General features: G+C 39.1%; 1 protein-coding gene and 1 long non-coding RNA gene across 14 annotated transcripts in view; one reads left to right on the top strand and one right to left on the bottom strand.

Moving 5' to 3' along the window:
• The window catches only part of LOC109084702 (RNA binding protein fox-1 homolog 3-like), a 384371-nt gene that overhangs the window by 12341 nt on the left and 349546 nt on the right, over positions 1-22484 (bottom strand). For 8 of the 13 annotated variants that reach the window (XM_042735816.1, XM_042735815.1, XM_042735827.1 and 5 more), the window contains 7 exons: positions 17056-17109; positions 14278-14370; positions 12722-12782; positions 11308-11361; positions 4527-4659; positions 4015-4054; positions 849-913 (listed from right to left, as the gene is read on the bottom strand). In XM_042735816.1, the coding sequence (XP_042591750.1) occupies positions 849-913; positions 4015-4054; positions 4527-4659; positions 11308-11361; positions 12722-12782; positions 14278-14370; positions 17056-17109 (500 nt within the window). The remainder of the gene's footprint in view (positions 1-848; positions 914-4014; positions 4055-4526; positions 4660-11307; positions 11362-12721; positions 12783-14277; positions 14371-17055; positions 17110-22484) is intronic. The other 5 variants (XM_042735823.1, XM_042735825.1, XM_042735822.1 and 2 more) reach the window with 3 other exon arrangements.
• LOC122139248 lies at positions 6011-12128 on the top strand. The gene is made up of 3 exons (XR_006156133.1): positions 6011-6042; positions 8119-8224; positions 11844-12128. It is a non-coding gene; the product is annotated as an uncharacterized LOC122139248 (long non-coding RNA).

The raw sequence follows: 22484 nt of genomic DNA, 5'->3' as shown, positions 1-22484 counted from the left end.
GAAGTGAGTAAGCTAAGTGGTTACGGAAATTCAGGTTGAATTCAAGTTTAAAGGGCGAGAGTGTACCAAAGATAGGGGAGCAAAGTCTAAATGATCTAATTTAACCCAGTTTAATAAGAGAGCAGATCTGTAAACTCATACCTGGCTTTCAGAGCTGAGGAAAAACACTTTTCAGAATGACTCAAATGCAGTTAAAAGTTGCAGTGCATAATGTCCTGCCAGGCCTTAAAATCCATGGTCTGTTTACTCATGACCATCATGTTTACTCTTAAAATCAGATAATGAGGTAAGACCCAAAGAAGTGGCTTGATAAATGCATTTTTTTTCTTAGAGTATATTGACAGATTTCTTTTTGAAACAGGGCAGGACTTTTTGTCTAAAAACACTTATATACTTTCATGTATAAACATCCATTTATACTGTGTGAGATAAAATATTAAGTGCAATATAATTATTTTTTTTGTTTTTTTATTTCCAAGACTTAATAAATGGCTTTTATACTATCACTGTGTGGAAGCCAAAACCAAATTCTTTGTCTATATATAAAAAAAAAATTCTGCATTAACCTCAGCAGCCTGAAAAATACATTTTTGTATATATATATATAAAAAGATATCTGAACCTGGATAGCTAGTTCCATTCATATTCAAAAATTGTCATTTTCCTCACCTCAAATGGTTTCGATTAGATCATTAAGAAATAGTTAACTTTTTGATATCTCAGTGAAAACTGCATTTAGATGCCTTCAGGTCTAATATACATAGACCCAAATAACCTGTGTTGTTTTAAATGGGTCTTGAAGCATCAACTAAGTGATGATAGACAGACATAAAACACAAGACTCTTACCTGTCACTGTAGGCCGCTGCAGCTGCTGCCGCTGGTTGGGCATATCTGTATGCTGCATAGCCACCCTGTCAATTACATAAGGGCATCCGTCAGAAACATGCAAACAGCAGGGCATCGGTGACATTAATTTTTTAGAACCATCTGTCCACAATACATCTGGACTGTTCATACATTATCCCATCTCTTTGCAGATCCTAACAATGCAGTGAATCCCAAAAGCTCAGTTACAACCTTAAGAGTGCTGCTGAAAAGGCCTGTCAATGCTCACTAAAATCAACACTGAGTGATTTAGGTGGTATTTAGTTTGCCAATACAGCTTTTTGTGAAGCCTTTTTGTTTAATGGGGAATTGTCAGATTGACTGCATTAGCTCTTCATGTAGATCTCGGCACAGATGCCTAACAGCCCGAGTCCGAAAGTGAACCATCTGAGCGTCTTCACTTATCTACGCTGAGTGCAGCAATAGCGGGTGCATCCAACGGCTTGTCTTTCCAGTGTGCATCAATCCCATCAATTGAAATGGCAGGGCTGGGCAACTATCGATCAGCATGGTAAGTGGCAATCTGGTATAAACAATTAAAATCAGTCAATGTTTGCTTACTGCCAATGAACCAAATGGAAGATTTGGCTGAAGCTATTGAAGGGGCCTTTTAATTAATGTGGCTGGCCAATACGAGTCTCCTGGCTCGATGCCCAGGGGAGCGGTCTTGACACACACAACGTGCTCATCCGTGGCTGGAGAACGGCACAAGACAACACTAAATATTGCTTGTATAAGCATTAGATGACATCTGACAAAGCTATTAATTGCTCCATTCAAGCCAGTTATTAATAGGTGCGTTGTGAGCAGCATCAAATGACATTAGCCGAGAGACTGTTAGCTGCAAGAACCGAGCATCGTATGCTAGTCTTCTCAGGGTGACGTTTTGTGAATGCTTACACTCCAAACATGCCAAGCTTTAAACAACGGGGAATGTATTTGCTGTAAGGGAGTATCTAAGTGGCTGGTGTGTTTATTGAAGTGTCTGTTTTAATGAAACATAGCTCCGCTCTTTGTTATTTTAGCACGCTGACAGCACTGGTACATTATGTGAATAATCGCGGTGCCAGAGCTCGTGCAGGACTGAGGCATCGCAGATACAGGACTGCACGATGAATTATAGATGCTCTCATTTATTTTTTAGCTCGGGATTAATGTCCGGTGCTACTCTGCTAAGATCAAATGTTTAGCTACTGGAGTCAAAGAAAAATCAGGTCACAGAAGATTGTGTACATGGATTCTGTAGAAGTTACAGCTTCCTAATTCTGGTGGTTTCACCGGCTCACACAGATGGATTTAAAGGGATTGATCAACCACATACAATATTTATGTCATTATTTACTTAGCTTCATGCCATTCAAATAAAATAAAATAATAATAATTTTTCAAGATTTTGACCATTGCCTGCCATCAAAACACTGTAAAATCTCAACCTTGACATCTTGGCATTTGGTTAGGAGACATTTGAAAACCAGTAATGTTTGAGTTGAAGAAAATCAGTGAATGATGACTTAATTTACATTGCAAAATTACACAAATTTATAACACTTATAAATTCTTATACAAAATTGTAAAAAATGTAAAAAAAAAGATCAAAAATACAGTAAATATGGATAAACGTTTTTTGCAAATTAAAACAACTTTTCTATTCAAATCTACTTTAATATCTTTTTTATTTCTGTGATGGCAAAGCTGAATTTTCATAATTATTCCAGTCTTCAGTGTCACATGATCCATCAGAAATCATTCTAATATGCTGATTTGGTGCTCAAGAAACATTTCTTATTATTATCAATGCTGAAAACAATTGTTCTGCTCTGTATTTTATGAAACCTGTGATACATTTTTTTATTTCAGGATTCTTTGTCAAATAGAAATCAAAAAAAAACAATATATCAAATATTACAAATAAGTATATTTACAGACAATTTAATGCATCCTATGTTATTATTATTTTAAATCTTACTGACCCCAGATTTTTGAATGGTAGTGTATATATTGAACATGAGTCTTAAGGACTACATTAACAGTGCTATTTTAGAGCTTGACAGCACCTGATCACTACAAACTGTCATTGTATGTGAAGAAAACATCAAGTTACATGGTGAAGACCGATTAAATATTCAGCATACAGGTTTGGAATAACATGAGAGTGAGTAATCTTTATTTTAACTATTCTTGATAAGTTATCTAAACTTCAGGTTACTCGAAAAGTTGATGGGGTGGTCCACAGAGAAGGATTCTGACTTTATTGGCAAGCAAACATACTATGTGCATTCGTCAAAATCCGTTCGACCGTTACGAGATCTATCTGGGACTGTAGCCATGGACCTGGCTACGAGTTTGCAAACTTGGCGGCAAACATACTATCGTGCGTGCCAGGTAAAGGCATTGCAGTTACGTCCACATTCATTTGTCTTGTTTTAGATCTAAATGTTGAATTAATTTCCATTTTTCATGCAGTGAAATAATCCTGGGAAGGGGAGGCACGCTCTCTGATCACCTGACTGTCTAATACGTTCTGACGGCCTGTCAAAAACAATAGAGCCTGGGCACAATCTCGGGCTGTAGCGTGAGGCCTTTGGGCTGTATTTAAATGGAAGCTGAGGGAAAGGCGGATCAAACGCGTGCCATAAATTAAAACAAAAACACTGTAACGTCGACTTCATCAACTTGATCAGGCATGATTTTCCACCCACTTAGAGCAAAACCAAGCAGCGGTGGAGATAAAATGTGGAAAAATGAGAAGTTAAGTACGTAGGGGGGTTCGTTTTTGGTTTATTCCACACTGTACATGTCAGTTTTATCTTAAAATCCATAGACACCATCTACAGGCTTCAAAGGAAGCCAAGTTGGAAGTGGTTGAGCCATGTGCGATTTCATTGTGCCATGTAACAGTATGCACAAGGGATGCCAACAAGGCTTTTAGTACACCACAAACGGCCATCCTGGTGGATTTGCACATGGTGACCTGAGCTGACCCTTGGCCTTATGAAAGATTCAGCACCAGCTGCTCAGTTTAGGCTCAGCGAACGCGAGCAACGTGAGCACCATGTCCTCAATGTTGCGTTCTTTTACAGAAACAGTGGAAAAAGCATTGGAATTGGGAAAAACAGAGCATACTCACATAGATCTCAGCACCGTAGAAGCCATCTTGGTAAACCACACTGCAAAAACACAACAAGAAATAACAAAACACAATACATCAGTGCCGAACATCCATGGAGTTTCTTCGTGTTGTATAGAAAAGAAAATAAATTATGCAGCGATGCATTCATTCAGCAGACAAAACAATGCACTCCAGACTGTGAGGAAGGGAAAAAATTGAGCAGATTAGGAAAGACGGCCATTTTCTGTGCTTAGAGAAAAACAATGTTGCTTTATAATGGGCTTTGCTCTGTCTTGTCACTGGGGAAAACTGGTAGCGCTCGCCATTAGAGTGTAACGCACTTTATAGCCATCAAGCGGTCATGTTGCAGGTTAAGGCGGTAGCACATATAATGCGAAAATGGCCCTTTGATAACAGCACTTTTAAGTGCTGAATTTTACCTAATAATGGCCTCAGGCTTGGATGGAAACAAAGTGAGCCATTTGCAGATGCTGTATGTGTATGTTCTGGCCGGGTGAATGGTTACTCACGCTCCGTAAGCAGGAATGGGAGGGGGTGGAGGTACGGCGCGGAACGTGTTGTAGACAGCACGACCTCTGCCTCTCAAGTGGGCGCCCCTGTAAGCCACCGTCGCCCCTGTGGTGGGATAGGGGAAGCCTGTCACTGGAAGAAAAGGAGAGAAGAAAGAAGGTGACATAAGCTTTTGCTTCTAAGAGGCACACCTGTCACCGCCAATCGGCTTTCAGTTGGTAGTGTGACAACACACTGTCATCCTAAAATGTGATGCTTTAAAACAACTCAGACGGATGTCACACGGTGTGTCATGTTGGCACAACACATCAAGCATGGCAGCATGATACAGCCAGTGATTCTCAACTGGTTTTGCTTCAGGACCCATATTTGTGGCAACCTGATAACGTTAAAAGTGTGTCTATCCTACAGAAGTAAAACAAAAATGTCATTCAAAATCAAAAGGTGATATTGTCAGTCCTGTGTCCCTGTGTCTTGTATTTTTCCCCCATTGTGCCTTCCCTGCCCAGGTTTTCTCCCTCTATGTCCTTATTTGGTTTTTCCTGTTCCCATTTAGTTCTATCAGTTCCAGGTGTTCCCACGTTTAGTTACTGTGCATTTAAACCCTGTGTTTGGCGTCCACTGTTATATGTCATTTTGTGTGCTTAGTGTTTCCCATGTTCCTTGTGTTCCCAGCGATTGAGGTAATACAGACTGTTTATTGAAGAATTACTTGTCTCCTCGTTCCAGTGCTCATGCAGTATCGTGACAGAACAGCGGACCAAACAAAAAGTAAGCAGCGCCCCTTCTCCTGTGTTTTTGTTTTCCGGTTTGTTGCTCCCCGCCAACATGGAGGAATGAGCGATGTTCATCGCCATGCATTTTTGTGAGAAAAATATCCATATTTTAAATGAAATAAACACTTTTCTCTCACTTCTGTTATCTGTCATATGCGGAAGCCATTCCGGCAGATGACGCAGCATGTATGTGCAGCACGCATGCCTCTGAGATATGCTTTATGTAGTCTCGCGAGTTTGTTTATAGGAGCAAAGGAAGCAAAGTTTCCTTACTTTAGCAAAGAAAAACCAGTCTCTTGGTTTATATTGAAATCCTCCAGCATTTTTTCTTTGCAAATCTTCAGTTTGTACTTTTAATTAATGACCGGCGTTTTGTTTTGTTCTCTCTCCACGTTCATCACTAATCACACAACGCCGACGTCTCACATCATCCGCCGGAACTGCTTGCGCGTATGACAGATAACGGAAGTGAGAGAAAAGTGTTTATTACGTTTGAAATATGGATATTTGTCTTGCAAAAAGGCATGGATTCACTACAGGAGGTCATTATTCACCCCCTGGAGCCGTGTGATGCACGTTTATTATGAATGCACACTTTATTTGACGACTTGTGGACTGTTCAACTGCAACAACCGCTGACTGCAATGATAGAGCTTGGAATAGCAAGGACAATTTTTATACAACTCTAACTAGATTCGTCTGAAAGAAGAAAGTCCTATACACCTAGGATACCTCGAGGGTGAGTAAAACACAAGCTAATTTTAATTTTTGGGTGAACTAACTTTTTAAGCTTAAGTGATCATTACATGATGGCAAAGATAATCTTAAAAAAAAATTTAAACACTAATATCAACTTCTGTGCTATCAACTGAGGCACAGATATATTGTGCATCTGACACAATTGATTTATCATGAAGAATTAAATGAGAGCATAAACAACACAGGCCCAACAATATGCAAAATTCTTAAAAATAATCCAAACCAAATGGGAAGCAACACACTGCACTAAATTAAAATTTCCAGGTTTTATCAACTGAATACTTAGCATTAATCTGAGCACCTGGAGAATGAAATGCTAAGGCATCCCTTGTCTGGGGAAGCCTCTCTATTGTGGTTATCTCTGAAAGCTTGGGCGTGGGGTGTGTGAGTGTGTCTGGCTGCTCTCCCGCTCTGGAGGGGTGTGTGCGAGGCAGGGGAGATGGTAGGTTGTTGTAGGTGAGACACAAGGTGCTGGCACGCGGGGCTGAGAGAGCAGATGGAGAGGATTGTTTAGAGATGCAATCACAGGCTGGTGCCATCCCTCATCTCTCTCCCACCACACTCTTCCCCAGCCTCTCGCCACCACTGGGGCCAGACCCAGCCTGGAGGAGAGCAGGGACAACTCAGGGTCAAGACTGGGAGAGGTGGCAGAGAGTTGAGAGAGAGAGAATCAGGCTTTATGCATGTTAAGGAAACATACACGGATGTGAAAGTGAAACAGACAGAATGAAACTTGAAACAGTGTGTTTAACAATAAATAGGTGAAAACATGTCCAGGTCACATTTCACACAGTCTCAGCCACAGATGCCTACAGACTGCCCGCAATCCATTAGATGGATATTGCACATAAAAATGGAAAGCTCTTTCTCAGTTTCATAAGTTCTAATCTGACTGGACGACAAAGTATAAATACACTTTTTTTTGGTGACACTTTACAATTAGGTTCCATTAGTTAGTGTTAGTTAAAGTATTAACTAACATGAACGAATAATGAACAATACATTTATTAGTCACATTTATTAATGATAGTTAATGAAAATACAGTCATTCATTGTTAATTCATGTTAATTAACAGTGCATTAACTAATGTTAACAAGTACAACTTTCAGTTTTAATAATGCATTAGTAAATTTTGAAATTGAAATGAACTAAGATTAATAAATGCTGTAGAAGGATTGTTCATTCTTAGTTCATGTTAACTAAAGTTAACTAATGTTACTTAATGAACTTTATTGTTGAATATTAACCTTTTTTAAACAGTCTACATTTCAGACTACATTTTACCCCAAAATCTAAAGAGATATTTTTGTTATATATTTTCATTTTTTCTTGCATCCATGTTTTACTTAATGAGTAATTTTCTAAGTGTGCAGTTCCATTTATTTGCACATCATATTTTTGTGACATATGACCTGTGCATGTTCTTGACAGGTTTGAGAGTGTGAGATTCACCCAGATAATATGAGAGAATGAGACATTAGAAAAACATATATGAGAATTATAGAAAAAACCTACATAATACAAAGACAACATCAGGAAAATTAGTTTACTCAACAGTTTAAAAAAAAGTGAACTCAAGAACATGATACACCCAAGCCTCTCTTTAACCTCCACTGAGTATGGCCCTGATGAGTCAATGACAGTGCCATAATTACCCATAGTAATGTGCAAGCAAAACCCAGCCCAGCAGTGCAGCCCACAAAGCTCTCTTTCTCATTTATGCTCCGATGACACTATCGTTGTCTACCCTGTGTCTCAGAGGAGCAAGACAGCCTTTTTCAGTTATTTCATGTCCCCAAACAAAACCTGTGCCTCCTCCTGATCATTACTGTACAGACATCAGCCAAGCAGCACTCAGTTAATAGTCAATATGTGTCAAAGTTACCACTTTTAATGAGGTTAGCTGGGTTTATTTTAAGCACATATATGTATGTATATATATTTAGCACACTGCCTTGGTGTAAAGACTTCTTCGATTCACATTCAGTAAACTTTTGGCCCAGGGGTCTGCAAGTGCTGGTATAATTTCCCTTTGACTCCGTTATTTCCTCTCAGACAAACAAACAAACAATAAAACCTCTTGTATGTGACACACCAATCAGTGGTGGAGAGGTACGGCATGGCCCTTCATCAGAAGAAAAAGAAAGACAGATGGCTGAAGGTAAGGCGTTTGCTCTTTCGTTTTGATATAGCACAGAGCCGTTGACATTTTAATTTGTCCCTTTTAAGCTATAGAGTCGGTGTGAATATGCCAAACAGTGGTCGTTTCTGATATATACCAGGCCATGGTCAATTTATCCCCAATTCCAGTCATTGGCAATGCTCTTATATTTTCTTTGATTTTGTGTGTGTACATTATGTGTGCCATGACGTACATAAATGTAATCTCATAATGAGCTATGGGTCTGCACGCAGCACCGATTCAATAATAAGCCATAAATCATTCCAGCCAGTTATGACACTCCATAAAGCCTCCGAAACACACAACGACAAAAGTGTACGTGAGCATAAATCCTTGTAGCCCTCGTGCGCCCCTGTTATTTCAACACAAGAGAAGGAGGAGAGGGTTGAAACCCTTCCCACCTGCACATCTACAGTTTAAACCGACAAGGACGCTGACACACTGCTGCATTTATCTGGGTTTACACAGGGGCATCTCTAGTGCTGGAAAGCATCCCGTTGGGCTGTTTGGATGAAGGTGTGGGGGCAATTACATCCCCTACCCCTTTGGGACTCTTTCATTTACTGCAAGACTGGCTCCTTTAATATGGTGTGGCTGGAAATCGCCGGGTGAGGGACTCTCTCAGACTGTGTGCTATTGTGAAACGTCTTTAGATAATCAGACCACCGATAAACCCATATCATGAGGAAAATTACACCATTTCTAGACTAAAGGGAGTTTTTTGCCTCCCCCGATACTTCTAATATTGTAATTAGACTGCTTAATTTCAATTATGGATCTATTTGAGTGGTTTTATAATTGAAAAAGCACAAAATGCCCACAATGCTCCAGCTCTTTTAAAGAAGTGCCTACACATAGGTGCACCATTAAGTGCTTCAATATAAGGCCCCAAATGTACTATACACAAGTATGCAACAGAGATGTGAATGATTGAATATACTTAATATTTGCATACTTCATGTTGTTACGTTTTTGGGGTGTAGTCGTGGCAATAAACCTAGGGGGCGCTAAAGTTAAAGTGCTGAAGGGATGACACATTTTTGAAGATCAGTTTGGAAGTGAGCATCACTCTGATTCCCTCTACAAAAAGCCGTTTTGAGCCAATTATTTTTCTGTATCAGACACACATGGCCTGGAACCAAACATCCCTGAAAATATTTTATCATCTTTATTTAAAACATGAACATTTCTTGCTCTCTTTCTTGCTTTGCATTTTAATCTTATTGGCTGCGCTTGTCTTAACTTGCTGCCATGGACCGAATTCACTGGCTGAGAGAGCTGTCAATCAATCAATATTATGTTTTCTGCACCTTCATGCACGTGCTGCCCGTTCGGATTGAGCAAGGTAGGAAAACAACCTTAAGATTACACAATTAAGTTTCCTGTGCACGGTTAGAGCCTCAGCCTCGTGTCTGCATCTCTAATTTGGCTTTGGCTACCAAGTGCTAGTTAAGAGCCTGAGGGAGAGAGAGAGAGAGACTGAGGGAAGACGAGAGAAGGAAGATATTGAGATTTAAAGATAGAGTGAGTGAGTAAGAAAAGGGCAGATGGAAAACACCCCAGGCTTAGATGAAGAGAGAAATAGAATTAGCGATATATGTCGAGAGAAGGCTGTGAAAAGCTAGAGGAGTGGAGAAATGAGAGCCAGGAAGGGAGTCTTACGGGGAAGAGAGAAGCCCGACTTCCCTGGAAGAGGTTAAAAGCAGGCAGTCGGCGGCCCTCATCAGTCATTCTCCTGAATGGGATTTGAGGACAATAAACCTGTAGCACCCGGACGAATGGAGACGGAGTGTGCTGTCAGCAGCGCACGATTTATGGTGCCCAATTCCGCTGATCTCCCGCACAGAAACTCGGACTGATAAACAGTGATTAATCACCTTTACATCCGATTTCAGCACCGCCCCCTCCCCCAACAAAGTACATTAAATGCAGTCATAATTATTTCACGTGAAAGCTTCCCTCTTTTTTGAACGGTGGGAGGGAAACGAGGGGCAACACGTGGGCGTCCGTTTCGGCCATTCCGGAAGGTTCCTTATTTAGTAAGCGAAATCTATATCTTATTTCCATTTTGTCGCTTCTCCACCGGTCGCCCCCCAGGGAAAAGAGGAGGCATATGGTGTCGTTTAGGCTTGGCGAACTTTAGAGGCATGTTAAGACGACTTGAAAAATTAGCATCCAATAAATCAAGCGACACCAGCTCCCCGAGCCAAGCCGTTGAAGTGCTGGACCAGGGGAAATCTGATTTGATAGGATGTTTTGGGAAGGTGTATGTTCACATGGGAGGCATGGAGGTGTATTTGTTGCAATTAGAGAAGGAATCACATGCATGTTTCAGTGCATACTTAGGGGTCAAAGCATGCATAAACATTTTACACACACCGGATTGCTTAGCATATTTGCTTTTTTATGCACGGTACATATGCATACCGCGCACATTGGATTCGTGTAACGCCTGTGTTGGAATGTGCGTTTATGCATGCTAGAATCAAGGGTGGGAGGGAGGAAAGGGAGGGGGAAAAGTCAGATAAAAATGATAAACGACTGCTTTCTGTCACCGATGGTTATTTAGAGTTTTGCTGTAAAGCTGTCCTGAAATGAACAGATTTTAGTCTAATGAGCAAAAAGGCAGGCCGTTAAAGAGCTGCTATGTGCTCAGCACTTCTTCCAAATGAAATACTGTAATACCATTTCCCCCTCATTAGGATGCAAAGGGCTCAAAGAACTCAGGGCAATAAAGAAATCAAAGACCGAGAGGGCAAACAACAGCACAAAAAAGACAAAGTCAATCAAATAAAGACAGCTCCTAATCTTCGGTTCAGAAAACAGAAAACGTACCACTGTTTCATCTCAGTGGGAAATGATGGCCTGGCTGATTATCGCATTGTCAAATGCACCGTGTGGGATGGGAGAACTGGGCCGCGATTTAAAATAATTTCTTAAGTGTCTCTCTGAAGCGCCTGTGTCTGAATTTGATCTAGAAATCAAAGCACATCTGACGAACAGTGAATCAAAGTAAGTATCAGAGCGGGGCCCTGTGACCACAACACTCAAATGCAGTTTACCTGCATAAAATTCAGGACCATAGACAGCTCCCACCACTGGATTCAGCTTCCAGCCTGTAGAGGAATACACAGGGGAAGAGAGAATTAGCTGCGAATGCTTATCGCCTTGACCTGTGGAGTGTTTGTTTCTCGATCTTTCGCCGATTAATTAAAGAGACTTGCGCAAATTTGAAAAGAAACTGTAGAGATTTGGAGGAAAGAACAAAAGAAAAGGAGGAGGAGGGTGAGGAGGAGATGTGATATGATGGGAAAATATTTAAGGCGACATTAAGTTGAAGGAGTTAGGGGTGGCAATATTGGGGCATTCGGAAGAGTGCGAGCAATATAGGATGCGAAAGGGAGAGGGAAAATGAGAGACAGAGAGCAAGAGAGTAGTGAGTGCTGTCCGGTGTGCTGTCAGTGATAGATGGGGGCTGTAAAATAGCCTCCTCTCACTCCCCATTGGCTGTGACTGAAGTAGAGTTGGGGGGTCTACACTGCTGCTGATATATTTGATTCTTTTATTCTCCCTTTCTGTCTCTCTCTCTCCATTGCAGTCTGAGGGAATGAGCATCAACGGAAGAGCTCAGGATCCCAGCAAGACCCCTGCGCTGAAGGAGCCACCTCTCTACCCTGATCCCTATCAGCTAAGCTCTCCCACTGGAGTTCCCGAACAGCATAAGGAGAGCTGTAGAGGAAGAGCTCAATCTTTACATTAAGCCCCTTTTTTAGTGGGGAAACAAAGTGGACATTACATCATTCATATTATATTTGATGATAGTTTAAAACAGCAGCCCTAAAAAGAATTTGCAAACTTTAAACTGCATTAGATAACCAAATATCAAACCAAGTGGAATTTCCTTTAAAGAACTAAAAATATATTATTTTATAAAAAATAAATAAATAATATTTTATATATTATTTTAAAAAAAATAAATAAATAATAATCATAAAAAATTTAAGAATTGGGTTTTAAAGTTTAAAAATTATTTGTACTGTCCAAAATGAAAATAAATAATAAAAATATTTATTCATAGTAACTGTTCATAGTTAAATATCAACCCAAATGGGATTTATATTTTAAAGAGCCCACATTTATCAAACAAAACATTTAACAAAAAGATGTAAAAATAAATAAATAAATAAATAAATAGTACCAAAAAAAATAATTTTATTAAATTATTTATAAAACAATAAATAATTGTGTTTAAAATTAATTAAAAAACATTTTAATTATATTTTTATCTAATTATTTATAAAAAAATATATAGAATTGGGTTTTAACTTATTTTTTACATTAGAAATACTGTTAGGGTACCGTGCATATGGTTTGTGCATATGTTGCTTGGTTTGATAATGAAATTCATACATTTTAAGTATAAAATTACATTTGGGGGCACTAAATGTTTTCATGGTGAAAAACAAAAGCTCTTACCGTTTGTATATGGGTTGGCCACTTTTTTGTTTGTCATTACTCGTGCCGTTGCATTATTTACCTGTGAAGAATAAGTAGATATAAGAAACAAATTCCAAATCAAAACACACAAAGAATACAGGCACATATGCCAAAGGCATGAGTGTGACAAAAATCTGGTTCATGCTTCTCTGTATAAAAGTAAAAAAAAAAAAAAAAAAAAAAAAAAAAAAAAAAAACATTCACATGCTCTAATTATCAGTTGAAAAATTATGAGATACTAAAAATGAAAGCGATCCATCAAGCTCTGATCTTCTGTTTTCCTGCTGGATGTAGGATCTAATTCAGGCTGTTTGTAGAAGAGCTGGATGATGACATCTGGTTCAACATGTAATGAAACAGAGCAACTCTGGAAATGGGCTTTAATGAAACCCAGAGTATATTGGAATTCCCCACTAGCCAAGCTGAGGGAGCTTCCTTGAGGCCTTCTCCGCAATTTAATCTGCCACATTGTCTAGACAGTTCTACATATTCCCAGACACTACAACCCTGAGGCGGCGGCTTCACGAGCACTATATTTAACCTCAGGAAGGAGGAGTCATATTGTACAAGCTCTTCAGGTTACACATAACACCAGAAACACTTATGGCGGCTGGTTTATTTGCACTTGCACATGCACTGTAGCTGTACCAGCCTGAAAAAATGTATATATTTCTCTCTGCCTTCAAGTAAATAGGAGCTGCACTTGCACTACACAAAAAATATTCACTCAGGAATGTTACCAAGATGGCCTTCAGTGAACTGATTTGCTTTAAAGGGACTTTAGTAACACACAGTGAGGCCAAGCAGCTTGTTGGGAGGTGCCAAAGGAATTTAAACATGGCCGCTGGCAACAGAAGCCATGTTAGTATTTCACCCTCATGTTAATTAGCGTTAATAGCTTTCCGTTCCACAGGGCCCATGGAGGTCATTTAGCTTGAGGAAACAACTGGCCTCGACTCTCCCTTGATATATAGGTCTAGGTATTGTTTGTGCATTACATGAATTATCTTAATTGTCCTATAGAAAATCTTAATAGCCCCGTGGAGAAGAGGGGAAAAAAAGAGAAAAAGAGAATGTGTCCTCGAGCAAGACATGTGAAAGAAGAAATAAACCTCGGCTGTTTGGGATAAACAAGTGGGATTTAAAGTTACGCTGACAGGCCTTTGATATCTCGAGATGAAAATAAAATGTATATTTTTAAAGATGGAACATCGGTTTACACACTGTAAGTGATGATAAAAAGTTCAAAAGCTTCTTTAAATACAGTTGCACATACACATCAAAGCAAAAAGAATCAAATCTGATGGCATGCACATCAAACACACATGTAAACAATAATTATCACATATGTCACAAGTAATACTTATCCACAAAACCAAAGACACATGAAACATGCAGCATGCACACAGCGAGTGAGCATTTTGGATGCAATGCAGTGAAATGAGACTGTGCAAGCATGTTCCATCAAACCGACAGCCCTTATGTTCTCATGGGATGGGGATGGTGAGGTATTGATAGTTAGATTAGGAAAGCACCTCAATTTTGCGTCCCTCTACGATTGTACCGTTTAATTTCTCCCTTGCGCGGTCTGCATCTGCGCTTGTTTCAAATGTTACAAAACCAAAACCCTGAGATGATGTGATCATAGAGGATTCCCAATAGAGGATGAAAGGGTGGTTGAAGATATTTGAATGGGCAACAAATAGAGTGAGCATGAAAAGAAGAAAGAGGAAAGAAGAGAAAGAGATCACAGTCAGCAGGGTTGCAACTTCTATCCATTAGTAAGAGGTGAAATTAGGACTTTAGGGTAGGGCTGCACAAATGGTTAATCACAGTTATTTTGCACAAATATATTATGATAGTTTTAAACACAATTATTATTGCTTTATTTAATTATTATTCTTTTTATTATTATTTTTTTTTACATTTCATCAGAATAAATGCACTTTTACAAAATCACAATTCATTTTTTGCTTGCAGATTTAGTCACAGCAAACAACTGCATGAAATAAATCATACTGGTTGTATGACACTTATTTGAAGAGATCACTAAATTACAAATTACATTTTTGCCATTTTCAACTCGCCATTGCTTTTTCTGTAATGACAGAAAGTGCATGGTTGCCAGTTTTGGAAGATCAAGGCAACCGCTGGTCAGAAAATGTATTGATTTCTGAACATTCTGACCCCCCCCCCAAAAAAAAAAACAAAAACAAAAAACAACAACAACAGCAGGAGAGTATCGCAAACGAATGTGCTTAATAAACCGACTAAAAGCAGAAATCATGATCACGTTTAAAATACGATTTATTGTGCAGCCCTACTTTAGGGTGAGAGTCATTGGAAAAGAGACACAACAATCTAGGATTATATTCAACAGTGACATATTCTACATTTCTGAATATTGAAACATTTGGCATGCATGCATGTGGATATTAGTGCATCTCGCATCTGTCTTGCTGAGTATAAAACTCATGCTTTATAAATTACATACGTTGCCCTTGTCTTTAAATTATATAAACTAATGTAAGGAATGTTTCCTAGGCCATATAGGAGCTCAGAGGTTTAATGCACACAATCCTGCGCTCTAGCTAGGAAGTGCCTGCTTTGTCCCTCCCCCCCACCCAAGGCTGTCAGCCATGAGTTATGGCCAACTGCAACCCAAACGCCATATCCGGAACAGCTATTAGGTATGCACAGCAAACAAGAGCGTGGAACAAGCCCTGGTCTTTTAGTTCATACACACTTTGCAAGTACGGCCTGGTAATTGCTTTGGGAGGCCTGTGAGTATGATATGCATACATGGACACTCCACTCCTTGTGTCTGGCATGAATAAAGACCAGCCCAGGAGTCCTTGGCCCACGATGAAACAGAAAAATCAGAAAGGAATGGGCCGCAAAATTAATCCTTTTGACATTTTGCGCTACCATGTTCAAAACAGTGCTTGTAGTTTTTCCCTTTTATCACGGATTTAATTCGCCTACACAGATAGAAAGCTGAGCCACTATCTTATAAATAACACTAACATACAGTACTTGTTCTGCTCCAATTCTTACAGTGAGCTGCCTACAGAGGCAGTATAGTAAGGGATCATAGGTGCAGAGACTGCTCCAAAAGGCAGGCAACCTAATTATGATGCTTGCTAAGATACCTTGTTTTTGGACAAATTTTAAGTCAGCATATTAAATAGATTTTATATAAATGTAAATGTATATAAATAAATAATTGTTTTAATAAATAAAATATAAAAACGCTGCAAATGTATATATACTGTATAATACTATATTTAAAAAATTTGATATTATTAGAAATTGCATGCTCTTAAAAATATATTAAATATATATTATTTTGAATACATTTTAATATTTTATTTTGTAAAATTTCATATAAAGAATAAATATATTTATAATCAAAACTGCTATTATATAAATATACATCAAATTTATACTTTATATATATATATATATATATATATATATATATATATATATATATATATATATATATATATAATTACACAATATGCTAATATTTTATATTTCAAAAAATTAAAACATCTTATTCAATACTGAAAGGAATCAGTAAAATGCAGTGTAGTTTAAAAGTTGATTATTTTTCCCCAATAATTGAATGTGCAATGCAATTTTATCCATATTATCATATCGTGTTAGCTTCTAACATGCTAATACCAAACTCTACTGGACTCAGTTGTGAATCAAGCTTCCCTATGTAGGCAGCTCACTAGATTTTGAAACAGAGCCAGTAGAAATTCAAAAGGCCAGCGGGAAACAGGTTATTTGTGAACAATCGGCTGATCTTATAATGTGCGTTGCTTAGGTTGAGTACACTGTGATGGTTTGTTCCAGCTGATTCACCCCTGTGAATCACCTAAGAGGAGGTGAGAGAAGTTCTCCTCAGCAAAATGTCACCCTCCTTTGAGACCAGCAGTGATGTATGGAAGAATGGCTATATATAACCCGTTTTCTAGCGCAAGACTGGAGACTTAAACAGCTGAATCTTATTACAGTGGGACAGCAGAATCACTGCGTGTTGGTCAGACGTTCACTTTCCTGAATTATATAACCGGGCAAGTTGACTCGTATTCAGCTGAAACCGCTCAGTTGTCTCTCGGCGTAGCTACCTTTCCAAAACGTGTCTCGGCTCAGTGTGAGCGAGTGTGAGAGTGTGACGTTTGAGTCACTTTGCGGCTGCTGTGTAAGAGCTGTAATTATTCGGCTCATGAAGGGAAGAGGAGACCTGTGGGGAGGAAGAAGTATGAAGTGACAAAGAACTGCTCTTCCAGCTGACTTACCTTAGAGCCCCGCTCGTTAAAAATAATTTCCACATCCAAAATTTTCCCAAATTGCTGTGGAGAGAAAAGGAGATGGGGAGGAAAAAAAGAAAAGAGGAGAGACAGGGGAGAAAGAAGGAAAGAAAAACAGAGAGGGAGAGAGAAGAAATAATTAGAACTCATCTCTTCTGCAGTTTGTCAGGAAACTTGACTACTTGATTGCACAGTGAGCTAAAATAGTAAACCCACCGCTTTCACTATGAACACGCAAGACAAACCTTCACACATCTCCTTTGCCATGACAGAGAAATGATACTGATGAGCACCACTCATCAGTAATGCGTTACTTTAAAAGTAATTCATTACAACATTACTCAGTATAAAACACAACAAAAGCTAATAATGTAGTCTCCCACTACTAAGTTACTTTTGCTACTTTTTCCTCACCACTAACTGACTAAACCTTTGTTTGGGGTGGAATACTAAACATGGCAGAGTATACTGCATATTTTTTAATATAAAGTGAAGCAGTATAGACGATCAGATGCAACCACTCTCTTTAAGAGTGAGTAAATGAATACATCAAAGCGTCACTAATTCAGGAGAGAGAGAAAAAAAAACCTCACTGAATTCTGAACCAGTAATATGTTTAATAGTATGTTGTTCCGAATTCAGCATGTCTTTATGAGTGAGTAAATGAACCATTTACTCATTTGATAAAACAAGTGGCTGTTATTATGATGATTTTAATGTGATTTTAATGTGACTTATGCAATTTTAACATTAAATCAGTTGAACTGTTCAAAAACACTGATTCAGGAAGAAAATGTGACTCTTTTTATAAGCGAGTAAATTAATCTTTCACTTATTCGACTCGTTTAAAACAATCATTCACTCAACTGATTCACTCAATAAGACTGATCAATTCAGATTAACTTTGCATGACACACAAAAACTACAAATACATCTTGTATATTTCAAAAAGTAACTCAGATCCTATGATGTAAATTTAATTGAGCTGCCTAACCAATTGTACTACATGAAGCTCTCGGCTGGGTCGGGATTCTGGGAACGAGCAGGACATACTGCTGATGGGAGCAAACTTCAAAAGATCACAGCGGCACCCTGCTGTGTATGCACCAGTGCTCTTAATGACACGATATGGCTTGTTATTTTCTGTGGTGTTTTTGACTGATAAAAGCTGGCCGAAGCCACAGGAGAGGATATTTCTGGCTTGACTTAACACCAAATGCCTGACTCAATTAAAAAAAGGATAATTGGATATAGAGCAGCCATCATCGCCGATGATAAACCATATATTTGTTTATTATCTCAGTGACGAATACCATCCTCGTAATTACCTGTCACTTTGGTTATTATTTTCCAGCTATTTGCGCTCCGTTCTGTGGTTTTATCTGATTGTTATTCTCATGGCCCTCTGAAACGCCCAATCTCTCATTTTTATTCTCTAATTAGCATTAGCCATGAGGCACTGACCACTCCCTTTGAGATACGGCTTTGTCTGGAAGCTTCTTTCAGACTCATATGGATTTTGTAGCCTGGTTGCCCTTCGAGGAAAGAAGCTTAAACTTTCTTGGCCTTTGACTGAACACCGCTCATACCTGTGGCCTAAAGGTGAACTCTGAAGAAACAGTGGCCTGATTAGAGGTGATAAACACCACCATCGCTGCACGAAACACAAGTTAACCTCGCTTTATGCTAATCAGGATCGTGGTTAGGGAGCTCCACTACAAGATCTTGAATCAAGCAGGTTTATTTCAATAAATTAATAAACATGCCAGTACATGCCAACGCAAGGTCACCACTGCTCTAGCCGAAGGAAGAGACAGCTTCTTTAAGAAGTAATTTGGAATAGGCCTGAATAATTGGTTAGATGGAAGCAGGAGGCTCCAGGGTGCACCGCTATAAATGTGCCAGTAAGCATGACTGTTTATATGAAAGCGTAGGACAGCAATTAGAGCAACCACACAAAGTGACACATGTGATAAAGGTTCTGTTTGCATTTCTCTCTTCCACTTTGGCGGCCGCTGGAGAGGAGTGACGGTCAGCCCGGAGCTCCCCGGAGGGTTAACCGTGCTTAAGTGTTCCATTTAACGCGGCCGTTTTTGGAAATCATTACGGAACGCGGCGGAATGAAAGCAAAACCTTAAGTTCCCCTAATGGGAGGAATAAAAGCAGGTTTTAATTGCTGTCTAAAATGGCTGTATTATTTCATTAAAACTAATTACCCTGTCAAGCAGGCCGCATCGGCTTCATTTCAGCACAACAGGGGAGAAATGGGCCTTCCAGGCACCTACGGCTCAATGGGATTGATCGAGGGCCCGGGTCACTAATAAGGTTAAGAAGAGCCGCCTTTCATCCGCCCAGCCATGGGGAGAACCCGAGGTGGACTGTATATGTGCATGTTTGCAGTGAGGAGGAGGCTGAGCATGCCGCTCTGATCTCAAGCGGGGAAAAAAACTGACACCTCGCAGTTCATTTCAGCCGGCTGTTGCTTGATCTACCGCGCTTGTTTTTTTCCAGCCCAATTCAAATTCCGCAGCCAAACCCAAACAGCTGCTACTTGACACGATTCCCTCCATTTGTTCAAATTAGGATGCTTTTTTTCCTCCCGCCAGAGCCGGAATCAAACGCCGGCATTTGCATCTCAGCGTGAACCTGCTCACGACCGCAGACGATTCGCTCTAAACAAAGTCTGCGGACGCTAATGGTTTTAACCCGCCCTAATGGGCTTATGGTATTACTGAAATATTTCCCAGGGTAGTCATCCCTGGGAAAACTGAACTAATCACAGCTAGTCACCATAGGCCCCATCATCACCACTGCCTTGCAGCAGAGAGCTTTAATAAGAGTGTAGGCCTACATGAAATTAGGATCAATGGGAGATCGTAGTGTGAGACTGCTGGTGGTCCACACACTTGATAGGTTTGGAAAACGCTTCACGAGAATTGTTTGAAGCGAGTCAGCTTTGCTGTGAAAATGGAGGGAGAGTAGTTAAAAAAGCGAGTCAGTAGTGTGACATTAAGATGGTTTTGTTTGGAAATCAAGCAGGTATCATTATAAACCCATTACAAAAACATATGGGGCTTCTGCTCTTGCTTGAGATTCTAGGTAAACCCCTGCAGTCCCCTGGGTGATCAATATTTTAGAAGATTCAAACCTCTAAGGGAAATACAGAGGGGAATAACGCTCTATTAATTCAGAATAACATGGTACCTGTTTTAATCTAACACTAACTTTCCCCAGAGCTGGGGTTCATTTTTATTGCTAGTATATACATATGCACTGAAGTGTAGGATCGCTCAAATCAGTGCAGGGGAGTATTATGGGAGGAGTCGCACAATTTTGCAGCCTCTGTGTGGAATCGTCATGGTGGTGCTTTAAAACCAATTTCATACACTAGCATTAAATCCACATACTCATCTGTATAATTGCTTTGGATGTCTTTTTCTAATTATAAAATGAGGCTCAAATAAGGTTGGGTAATAGAGCTTTTTAATCGTCGCTCTTTGTTTGACTACGGCCCAAGCCAGTGTACTCGAATGAGGAAAAAGCCTTTAAAATTGCAGTTCTCATAATCAGCTATTCCAAATTGAATTTCCATTTGCTAAATTGAGAAATCAGAAATGGTTAAGAAAGCTGTCTTGAGTTAAAAGTGAGTGTGATCTGTGCCTTTTTATCCACAATAATCAAAAGAATTAACATTGAAAGATACAAGTCATTCATTTGGAGGTTTAATTTAAAACTTACTTCTCTCTCGAGACTATTGTTGACACAATGGGTTCACAATTACATCTCAAACAGTTTGTGTTATTAAAGTTACGTTAAAACAGGCACCTTGTATATCCTTCTGCCATATTTGTTATATTTTTATTTCATTTATATCGTTTATTTATATATTTTTAATATCTACATTAGATATCTATTTTATCAAAAATACACTATTACTAATATACAATTTACTAATACTAAAATTGTGTAATATTATTACAAATTAAAATAACTGTTTTCTATTTTAATATATATACTGTAAGTCAACATTTAATTTATTTCTGTATAAATAAATAAATAAATATATATATATATATATTTTGAGAACTATAAATATGGGGAGAAGCCAAAGGTTTTGGGGTAGCCAGCAAATCCCTTGAGTAAGTGCTTAAGGAGTTTGAAACCATCAGTAGATGGAAATCTTCTCCCCTTGTGCTTCAGTCACTGTTCTCAGACTTGCCTTTTCTCACATTTTTGGGGCTTTAGAGGTGTGCAGTGCTTGTCCATCCCATCCTCTCCCACTAGTCTATCTATGGCATGGGATAATTGCACCCCTGGGTCCCTGAGAGACTTCACAGCAAGTTGCAGCAGTCTCTTCAGACAAACATACACACACTTGGTCACACATGTGCCTGTTTTCACATCGGAGCTGTCAGCCAACACAAACCTAATGAGGATAAACTTCTAGTTTTAAACCACAGTGAGGACTGCTATTAATTACGTATCCACTGGTGGGACCACTGTGTGGCTCTCTGCTCATCACATCAACGCTGGGCAGAACGGGAGAGGAGCAGAGAGGAGAGGACAGCCTCTCTTAGAGAACAAAGAGCGTGAGGAACAGATGTTCTCAAGACTCAGCAGGCAGGCTGCACCCAGAGTCCTCCACCAGTTTAAGTGTTACTGTTTGCTACACAGTGCCCTTAGTAAACACAGACTCCGGTTTTTAACAAGCTGGGACCAGCAGCATTTTTTCTCCTCCTTACGCTGCCTGTAGCCTCCAGTAACAAGCTGCCAGTGTTTAACGCTGCTCCCTTGCTGGCTGCTGATAATTCAAAGGTATGCTGGAGTTTAACTGTACGAGTCCTCGAGTCTTAGAGAGATGGGCACAGATGTTTTTTCGGTTAAAGAAAGCTGCGAGTCGTTCATTAGTTTTGTTTTTGATTCTAGCCGAGAGTGCTTACATCTAAACGCAGACTGAGGAGCAGTAGTTGTGGATAAAACGCTAAATAATGACCATCCATTACCGAGCCTGATGCTGCTCTCATTATAACAATACTTTTTTGATTGAATACCCTTGTTTTTAAAAAACAAGTTTTACTGATCCCTTGTCACAAGCTACATATACAAATGAAAACTAATATAATGCAGTTAAATCAATTAGCACTTTGTCATGCACTTTCTAGGCTTGGAGGGATAAAATGAAAATTGTGAAAAATAAAATACTTTTATGTTAAAATATTTAGACTATACTTTGACTATGGATGCTAAGTGTCTACAATTTTGTTCACATTAATTACATAATATACTACTTGGTTGTTGAACAGATCACATATAATTGCATATAATACATTAATATTAGCTGAGAATATTTATAATTTTATGAAATGGCTCTGGCTTCTGGTTTCTTAATAATATTAAAGTTTTTTATAAATGACAAA

This window comes from Cyprinus carpio, chromosome B12 (assembly GCF_018340385.1).
Source record: "Cyprinus carpio isolate SPL01 chromosome B12, ASM1834038v1, whole genome shotgun sequence".
Classification (NCBI taxonomy): domain Eukaryota; kingdom Metazoa; phylum Chordata; class Actinopteri; order Cypriniformes; family Cyprinidae; genus Cyprinus; species Cyprinus carpio.
Note: the sequence above shows the minus strand (reverse complement) of the source record. Positions and strands in the feature narration are given on the sequence as shown.